General features: G+C 42.8%; 1 protein-coding gene across 7 annotated transcripts in view; it reads right to left on the bottom strand.

Annotated features, from left to right (window-relative positions):
• Positions 1 to 4,255: 4,255 nt before the first annotated feature.
• Positions 4,256 to 10,480, bottom strand: part of Pcgf5 (polycomb group ring finger 5) — a 110,477-nt gene continuing 104,252 nt past the window's right edge. For all 7 annotated transcript variants that reach the window (XM_060388609.1, XM_060388603.1, XM_021631268.2 and 4 more), the window contains one exon: positions 4,256 to 10,274. In XM_060388609.1, coding sequence (XP_060244592.1) covers positions 10,227 to 10,274 — 48 coding nt within the window. In that variant the 3' untranslated portion in view covers positions 4,256 to 10,226. The remainder of the gene's footprint in view (positions 10,275 to 10,480) is intronic.

Genomic DNA, 10,480 nt, shown 5'->3' with positions numbered 1-10,480 from the left:
GACAGGAGCTTTTCCTGGAGCAGGGCCAGGAAAGGTGTTTGGCAGAGCCCCTGGTGGTGTGGGAAGCCCTGGATACCAGGTCCTGGACAAGGCTAGTAAAATTTTTGAGATCTTTTCTTCCTTCTTCTAGCTGAACCCAGCTCCCCACCCCTCCAGGCAGATTGCATGGTGATTGTGTATAGTGATGGTGATGAAGGCAGTGGTAAGGAAGGTGGTGATGGGGGATGGCTTGATCGTGGTGGTTGTGATGATGGTGGTTGTGGTAATGGTGGCAGTAGTGGTGATGGTTGTGATGGTCATGGTGATGGTGGTGGTGGAGGTGGAGGTGATGGGGCTTGGAATGGTGGTGGTAGTATTGAGAGTGGTTTGATGGTGGTAGTTGTGATAATAGCTGTGATGGGGTAGTTTGGTGGTGGTACCTGTGATGGTTTTGGTGGTTATTGTAAGGTATTAAAGAAATTGCCTTGTTCCATCTCCACTTCTATAAATCTTGGGTCTCATTGGCATTGCCCAGGGCCCTTTTGTGTCTTCTAGCCTGGAGTACCGCACCAGGAGTGAGCACCACAGCATACCTGATGCTGGTGAGGTCAGAAGAGGGCACGGGATCACCTGTAAGTGGAGTGATGTGTGGCTGCCAGCCACCAGGTGTGCTGAAAATCACCTCACAAGAGCAACACATTCTTAAGCACATCTCCCCAGGCCCCTTTTCTGCTTTTACACAATGCTGGGGGAGCCTGGGAGCAAGAAGGCAGATTCTGCCCCGTCACAGCTATTTTCAGAGTCTTATCCCAAGCGAACAATGTGTTTATGAACTGAAGAGATGCTCACTGGCACCTTTCATGTCCAGCACACAGAAATTCTGAAGTAGAGACGGAGCCCGTGTCAGAAAAGGAGGCAACTGTCAATGTGTAAGACTCCTGTGGGCGTCGGTCACTCTGAAACCGGCCTCATTCACTACTGTTTATTTCTGGTTCTGATGCACAAGTTCTCTGGGTCACGTCAATAACACCCCTGTCTGGGCTCCAAATCTGCGGAAAAGAAATCAGTGGTTTGAGGACAGTGCCATGAGAGGAAGACAAAGTGTGGCCAAACGTGCTTGAGAGGATACAAGTTTGTGTCATAGGAGAAACAGGGCACTGTAAGTGGGTGAAGGGGTTTGTAGGAAAAGCTGGGACTTCTAGGGATGAGAGGAACTTTTGCTGGGCACAGGAAATTTTAGTATTTTTCTTTGGGTCAGGGTTTTGTCCATGCTGCCTAGGCTGGTCTCAAACTATTGGGATCAATCAGCCTTTCTGCCTCCATCTCCTAAGTGGTTGTGACTTCAGGAGCACATAATTTCTTCAGGCTATGACATGTCAACAGGATCAGGTGCTTGTGGCTAGAAACGGGGCTTTGTAGGGAGGCATACTACACTAGAAAGAGAGGCAAGGCTTTGAAGTAGGAGTGGATCTCATGAGAAGCGGGGCTCACGAAGAGCAGACCTTTCTAGAAAGCGCAGGAGTTTGTAGCAGGTGAGAGCTTGCTAAAAAAAAAAAAAAAAAAGCTTTCTAGGAAGCAGCCACAGTTTATAGAATGAACAGAGCTTGTAAGGATGGGACTAGGCCATGTATGTGAGCAGAGCTTCCTAGGATTCAGACCATGCCTGTGAGCAGGGCTTCCAAGGAGGCTCCAGGCCATGCATGGGAACAGGGTTTCCCAGGAAGATGGACAGCAGTTTCATAAGCAGGGATCTGCAAGTAGATGCAATGTAACCTTGAAATGGACAGTCTTACAAGATGAAACCTAAAACTCCAGGAAACTCCCAAGGGTGAGGCCAGCTTGCGGCCTGGATACCTGTTGGAACAACTCAGGAATAGACTTCTCACAGTTCTGACTTCACACATGACTAAAAAACACATGTGCTTATTTCCTGACTTTTCTCTCCTCTTTTCTCTAAGCTGTAAACACTACTGCAGGAGACACAAATTCAGAAAATGTCTCCTCCAAGTTCTGGCCCCAAATCATGAACAAACTCACTTCCGATTACCACTGTGTCCTGGTTTTCTCCTGAAGAGAAGGCAAGCAGTGGACCTCAGATCCCTCAGCCCTGCCAGCAGAACAGCTGCTCAGGAGGGGTGGTGTTTGTGAGGAGCAGGGCTCAGCACGAGAACTAAGCTTTGTGTGGAGGAGGTATTTCCAGCATAGAAACAGGGGGTGAAGGCTGGAGACAGTAGGGTCTCCTCTTCAGGAGAGGCAGTTTCCAGTGATGGGGGGGGGGGGTCCGGGTGAAACGGGGTGGCTTAAGGAGGAAGACAGTTCAGGGAGGGAAGCAGGGCTTTGGAGGAGGGCTGTATTGTTTTGTGAGGGGACAGGGCATTGGAAGGAGCCTGGGTTGGAGGACGCCAGGCTTGTGGAAGCAGCAGGGCGTTGCCCAGGAGTGCAGGCTGCCGAAGAGAACCACTCTCTTCAATGAGACCGGCTTTATGCAGGGTGCTGTAGATGGAGGACGCTGCCATTCCCAGGAGGCTTTGAGGGTGGGCTGGGCCTGCTCAGGATAGGGATCTGTAAGGTGAGCAGGCCAAGGTGTGCGGTTCTGTTAGACAGGATGGGACTCTAAGGAAAGCTTGGGGCTTTGGGAGAAGCAATGCCCAAGTGTTATCACCAGGCTTTCAGGTGAGTTGGATCTGTACAAGGAGTGCTGTGCTGGCTAGGGCTTGTGAGAAGTTTTGTCTGAGGACAGCTTTTTAGACTGAGGATCTTGCATGGGGAGAGCTTAAAGGAGCAGGACTGTCAGGAGGAACAGGTTTATAAGGAGAAGCTTGAAGAGACCTGAGAGGATGGAGGAGCAGAGCCTTGAAGAGTGGGTCTTCCCAATGAGGGTAATTTCAAGGAACAGGATAGTTTCTCTTCTTGCGTTGCAGTCCACTTATCTTTGTTGGGCATGACTCCCCATCTCACTCCTGGACTAGCTGTTCTGGCACCAAACTCTATGGTGGGAATTTGAATGCTAAGGACTGTTTTACTTGGCCTCCAGAAAACAGCACCTGCAAATTCTCAGATACACAAAAAGCTGAACTGATCAAGTCCAGACCGAGCACAAGGCTCTCCGTGGCCAAACCTGTGTGAAGAAAATACTGTGAAGTCCTAGGCAAGCTGTGGCAGCCCTTCTCAAGTGCAAATGCAGAAAGTGATGATCGGCCTGTGCTAACAGTGTTTTCCTGCTTGGGCATGGCGCTACCCGGTCCTCTAGTTGTCCTCCCAGCAGGCCTACTTCGTTGGAGACATGCGAGGAGGTGAACTGCACCATAGCCCATGTGCTCCCCAGGCCCAGTACTCCCTGCTGTTGCCCATCCTGAGCAACCACGGCGAAAGTGAGGGAAGTGGAGGGCCTGGGTGTGCTACCTTCACAGTTCCCTGACATATCAGACAAGTACAGAGAAGAGCCTTCAACACCTTTCTCAGAGGTCTTTCTTAACCTAACTAGAACCTCTGAAGCGAGTGGCATGCAGGATGCAATGACACATGGCTAAAGGCTGATCGCAAAGCTAAAACGCATAAACCTGAATCCTCTGGGTTGGTGAGTTCTGGCAAGTGAGCTCAAGTTCCACCAGCCCTGACCTGTACAGTGAGGCTAACAGAACACACCTCAGAGGGCTGCTATCAGAACCACGTGAGCTAATACACCTGAGAGACTTAGAGTGACACACACAAGTTTTAAGTGACACACTTAGTGACACCAGAAGTGTCTTAGTGTCCATTGTCATCCTTATATCTTTTTGTAAACCTTGTACTGTCACTAGACATAGAAGGGTTAAACTTAGGTATAATCCTTAAATACAAGTCAAGCTTTGTGTCACCAGCTATTATAACCCTTAGGTCATAATGGTTTTAGGTCTTTGCTGTTAAGACCTAAAAACAAAACAAAACAAAACAAAAAGCCTCCAACCAACCAGCCAAGAAACCAGCCCAGGAAAGCTCAAAGTCAAGTTCTCTAACTGGTGGAAGAAAAAAAATCTTTCAAATCTTGTGGGCCTCTTTAATGCATAATTACTTTTTCTAAAGACTCCCTGGGTTTGAATAATTTGGTGTGTGTGTATATAGACACCTTAAGTATTAGTTAAGGGGCCAGCTCTTTAGAAAAGCTCCTTAACAGTCTGATCTATAATCTCAAATGCTCAGTAAATCTCAATAAAACTTGCTTTGGAAACTGCACTTAAACATTTTTAACAGAGGTAATGGTCTATACCATGTAACATTAACAGGCAAACAATAAATATGCAATCAAAAATTTAATAACAAAGATACTATTTTCAACATGGTCAAATATACATGGCTAAGCCAGGAATTAAAAAAAAAATGTATCCAGCTTAACAGTACAGTTATACAGTTTGTACAGAACACTCCATAGATCAACAGAAAATACATATAAGCACAAAAATAAAAAATATTTAAAGAGAATCTCTAAGCAGCATTTTCTTTCTGCAAAACAGACATTGATCTTGCACTGATTAAATATCTACAAGTGCTTTTCCTTTACAAAAATACATAGATTCTTAATAGACTAAGTCATTAACAATGACCTGGTAATTCTTTCACTTCAATTTGAATGATTCATAAGCTAAATCTTACAACCACAAAAAGGTTTTTATTTGTAGTATGATGTTACCACTTTTGACAAAAAGCTTAAAATATTTCATATTTCAAAATAAAATTAGCAACATAACTTTACAATATATTCTGTGCTAGATTCAATAACCATGAGGGCTATTCTAAGAAATGATTGCTGTTGAGTTGCCAGACACAGGAAAGTGAAGGAATATGTAACCCCCGCCCCCACGCTCTTGTCCTGGACCACAGCTTCATAAGGACACTTAGGGCCCCCAATCCCATTCTGAAAAAGACAGCAAAAGAGAACCGGTCTCCAACAGTGCCAGGCTGACCTCCAAACATCTCCAAAAAACATGTGCACGTGCAGAAAAGAGCCCTGCTCCTGGACTTATGTCAATACACTGGTTAGTCTTCGTTTGTGCTACAGCTGGTTCCTTTTCTAGTAACTGCTGCGAGACAGAAAAAAAAACTAGGCCTAGTATTTAACATACTCTGTTACATCTGACTCTAGATTCAAAGACAATTAAGATGAAAAAAACATATTTCTGGAAAACTGCTGTTTTGGATCGTGGAAGAGTGGCTTGAGGATAGACACAATTGCACAAGAATTTAAAGCAATTATTTTGAAGTTTTATCATTTTCTGAAGAAGTGCCCAATCATTTTAATCCCACTAGAAAACATAACATAATGGCCAGTAAACTTACTATTTGTGAAAATCGTATTCCAGGAAGAGAAGCAGTTTCAAATGACCTGAGAAACACTACAGCTTAACAATCAAACAATAAAGTCCCTACTGTCTAGGGCAGTTTGTGGTTTTTTTGCTTTTTTTTTTTTTTTTTTTTTTAATCTTAATGTCATGTTTTTGATGAAAAAACACACTTGAGCAGAGCTCCTCAAGTAAATCCAACAACTGGTGATTCTGGGCTTTGAAGGGCATATGAGTTGTTAGTGCATTTGACAACTGTTCAACTTTTCATGAACCAGACCCAGCAGACAGATTCTGTCCCTTATTGCTCTCCAGAAGATTTACACACTGAAATCAATGGTTAACAGCATTTCAAGTTTTTGATTCTAATCCAGAAAAGAGGTTTTGGCAAATTCATACCGATATTTTACTGGTATAGAGCTTAGATTTCTAGAGAATGCCTACTTCTTCAGAGGACTGGCTGAGGGGTGTGGCTCAGCTGTGCAGTGCTTGCTCCCAGACTGCACAGGATGGTGGGGCTTGGATGGGGCTCACTCTGCCACTCTGCAGGGGATTACCTCAGGCTGACTTAACCTCAGCAGCAGCGGAGGAGCAGATCATCAACCCCAAAGAAAGAACAGCATACTGGGACATTTTCCCGTGCTCCATTTAGTCAGAATTTGGCCCCATGGCTAAGTTTAGTTTCCATAAAGTGCCTGCTGAGAAGCGGTCACTTTTAAAGCAAAACAATCACGAGCCCTATGGAATTTCGCTTTTTTACAAACAGCAAAACCACTTCTGTCAATCCAGTAGGATGTGCTGTGTACAACACAGGCTTGTCTGCACCTATACGGCACTGTGTTCCACACAGGCGGGCCTGTCCGTGCTTCTACTAAAGCTTGTCTTCAGTGGAGCTGAACAGGCCCGATTTCCTTCACACCACCTCCATGGGATAAAAAGCTTCTTGAAGTGGAAATTGTCAACTTTCTTTTATAAGTTTGTATTTTTCCCATTTTCACGGAAAGGATATTTGTATTGTTTATTTTTTTCTCATATTTGAGGATTTTCTAAGACCTACCAGATGGTGCTAAAAAAAAAAAAAGTGAACGTATTTGAAGGGAAATACGCTGACTGTGGCAAGAAAGACACATCTGACTCCTACCAAGAACACTTCCTGCAGTGCCCTCCCTGGTAATATTTTAGTAACCAGTCAAGGCTAGTACTGCCTCTTTACAATCGGGCTACACTCCGCCTCCAACACACAACAGTAAAATGTCTTTGGTGATGTCTATGTTCTTACAAAACTCTTATTTTAGCTTTAAGTGCCCATTTGGATAGGAAACCATGAGACAGGTACAGCTGACCAGAGCCGGATGCAGGGAGCCTCCAACAGGGCTGCGCTTCGGCAGCAAGGCACTGTCTTAACAGTGAGACTTAACAGCTCACCATAGTCTATAACACAGCTGTTTCTTCTTAAGGTTTCAGTTTCAATTAACCTTTGTGCTAACTCACCACATCTGCACAAGGTGGTATATGCTTAGTGAATAAAGAACTTAAAAGCTGTCAAAAACATTACTTTAGTCACCCAAACCTCAGGCTTAATGTAGCCTCTTCGATGAGCCTTTTAGTTTAAGCTAGAAAAAAGGACATTTTTATCTCTATTAACTGATGTCATTACTGCAATTTAAAGTGATTCTTATGACAGACAGCAGGTATTCTTTATATCCAAGATTCCACGGCCCTTTAATATCTGTTTTTTAAGGCAGGTAAAACTGGTAACACAATATTTTTTGGAGTAAAGTTCTTTAGTTTATTGCTTAAGAAATAGCAGGTTGAACAGTAGCTTTCATTTATTCTTGGGTTTATAGATTCAAATAGTTATTCCTGCAAATTATTTAAATTGGGTTTTTGTTGTTGTTGTTAACTAACCCTATAGCTGTAAAGCTGGCCACAAACAGTGCCTGCTTGTGTTTCCTACAGCAGGTTCCTGGCAAGGGCAACTGAGTGGGAACTCGGGGCAGGCCACACCAGACAAGCAAGTGGTCCTCAGCTGGCTGATATACCAGAGGAGGCTGGCTGACGAAGCCGGACTGCACTAGCAACACCCCATTACTCATGTTCCCATATGATGTCAGATGTCCTTAATGGTATGCTTTGGCACATAGTCTATTATTGCATCTCAGTGAAAACATCAATGCAGTGGCATTAAATAAAGGAATTTTTATAAAACTGCTTTCTGGTTCCTGTTTCCTATGTATCCCTCAGAAAATAGTTACTGATTTTATGAGAAAGCGCCTTGAGGTATCAAAGCAGAGGCTGAGACTCACTGCCAAACTTTGGGCAGAGTGCATGGAATTTTATAAAAGAAGGGGGAGATAAAGGGGACAGGAGCTCCAAAAGAAGAGCAACAGAGCCAAAAATACTGGGCTCTGGGGCCCCTGCAGAGACTGATACTCCAACCAAGGACCATGCATGCAGAGGACCTAAAACCCCTGCTCAGATAGCTCATAGACTCAGTCTCCAAGTGGGTTCCCTAGTAAGGGGAGCAAGGGCTGTCCCTGGCATGAACTTTGTGGCTGGCTCTCTGATCACCTCCTCCTGTGTGTGTGTGTGTGTGTGTGTGTGTGTGTGTGTGTGTGCAGCCTTGCCAGGCCACAGAGGAAGATGATGCAACCAGCCTTGATGAGACTTGAAAGGCTAAGGTCAAATACCTCCCCTATCAGGGAACTAGGGGAGGGGTACAGGAAGAGGGGAGGGAGGGAGGGTGAGACTGGGAGGGGATGAGAGAGGGGGCTACAGCTGGGATACAAAGTGAATAAACTGTAATTAATAAAAAAAAGAAAATAGTTGTTACATGTGATCAGGCAACAAGCAAAATGTAAAGAGACTTTGTATACAAATTCACCTACAGCCTCAAGGCTTGGTTGAGGAGCCAAACAGCTAAATCTTAGTGTATGGCTTTCAAAATTGATTTTGACTTATGTCAATTAACATTAACCTTCATATGTAAAACACATTTATCTAAATGTGACAAACTGCAGAATCTTTAAAATTTTCTGAGGGATAAACTAGGAACTGGGTTTTGCAAAACAGCAAAATAATTCCTGAAGTTAGACAATAAATTCAGGTGTTTAGTCAAGTGTAATGGTCTTCTCTAAACTTTAGAGTAAATTAACTGCCTCTTAAATCCTGCTAGTAAGTTCTTCTAGAAACAGCATTAGAAAAAGATGAAATTAAAAATCTGCTGTGGCCTTCCAATGCAGCAAACTTTAATACAGATTTTTTTGACTTAAAAAATATAAAAAAAAATCATAAACTTTCAGCCTTTTATATTATGAAAGACACCAAGACTGAGCTATATTTTGTGTACTTCTTAGAGCTGTACAATGTTTATTTCTATGAAGTACTTTGGAATTCAGAAAGCATTCGCTTGTGAAGTATTTTACTAAAAAACGTGGATCACCTGTGTTCACAGCATTAAAAAAAAAACACAGTGCTCTTACATAATTTCTAAAACAAGTCATTTTTCTTAATTTTCCCCCTACTTCTCAGAACTTAGCTTTTTCAAAACAACCAATAGACATGCTCCACAGTTTTCTTTCTTGAAATAACTATTTATTTTACAAGACCTAACATGTTTTCATGTAATAAGGTCACAGAGGACTCGGACTTGCAGGCTAATTTCAAAATGAATGGAAGACTTAACTAAACTGCCAACATCAAGGACATCATCATAGTTCTGACTTCTAACACACTCACCTACAATGAACTCACAGTTTAAACAATAATCCCTCTTCGCCTGGTTACTACAGTCTCTAGAATAAAGTGTCCCCAAACCACTAATTTTGGTTATTGTATTTATCTACCACCCAATGTTTGTTTTGTTCTGTGTATATGGTTTGGAAATGTGATATGCAGTGAACACTCGGGATCGGTAACTCGGGACTTAGGAAATCCATCAAAGAGCGAATGTTATCTAAATATCCCGGTATTTAAAACCACTTTACAATAACCCACTGCATACCATGACACATGCCTAAGGCCAACTTAAAAGAAAAATGCTTTCATAAAATGACATCAACAATGCAATGAGGCACACAGAACATGGGCTACACAATGAATGCAGGTTTGTAACGCAACACCCACTTGCCCTAAGACAGTAACAAACGTTAATGTACTCACACATTAATTTTATTAGAAGTCAATATGGTCAGCTGCCGACATTATGAAGCTCAGCTGTCCAAGTCACACGTGTTCCAACGTGAAGGGCTCCCGCGCCTTTCTGTGCAATGGTAGACCGCCCAGACATTCAGAACATCCCCAACTGCAATGTGCTCTGGTCAAAAAAGAACTGGAATTCTTCACAAAAGACTTGCACACTCAAGAAGAAGCTGGCATTTTGGTTTTCTTTCTTTTTTTTTTTTGGTTGTTTATTCTTTTTTACATAAAAGTTTACCAAGAATAGGGCAGTGGCTCAGAAACCACTTTTCTAAATATATTCTTATACAAAATAATTTCGAGATATAATTATACTAGGTTCTTGTACAGTACTCTATTTTAACAAGAATAAAAGTATTAAGTATGTGAAAACTGCAACACCACAAGGATTGAGCCATTTTACTAGTGTAATTAACATTAGAACAATCTTGCAACAGGCAAGCAAAATATTGAGAAAGCAGAGTCACGGCTGCACAGCTAACTGACTTCAGCCGCGCCTTGCACACTGAGACAGCATGAATATCTTATGCAGACGGTCAGTAGCAGAAGGGCACTTGAATTGCTCCTAATAGAAACAACATGAAAGAAACTGACAGTTTAGAGACAGACAATGGCCTCATGTGCATGCTGAAAATCAGATCGCGTCTCTCAAGTCCACACACCGCCCACTGCGCAATCTGTCGACGAGTAAACAAATAGTGCAGGGTTCATTCAGTGCAGTCTGCGCCACTTGGCCTACCCAAAATCAATTCTTGGTCGATACTGCAAGACCATAGGGTATGACTACAAAAAAAACAAAAACAAAATGATGAGTAAGACTGTGTTTACATAAAAACAATGGTTTATACAGAAAAGCCTTGAAGAACTGGGGGTTTATATTTCCAGATAATAGCGATTACACATTAAAACTGTCACCAAATTAAAGTGATTAAAATTTAAGTTGTCATTTAAGATTGAAATTATCAATACCTCTCCCTCCCTTCCTACAG

This window comes from Meriones unguiculatus, chromosome 1 (assembly GCF_030254825.1).
Source record: "Meriones unguiculatus strain TT.TT164.6M chromosome 1, Bangor_MerUng_6.1, whole genome shotgun sequence".
NCBI classification, from domain to species: domain Eukaryota; kingdom Metazoa; phylum Chordata; class Mammalia; order Rodentia; family Muridae; genus Meriones; species Meriones unguiculatus.
This window is presented reverse-complemented; position numbering and strand designations above follow the sequence as displayed.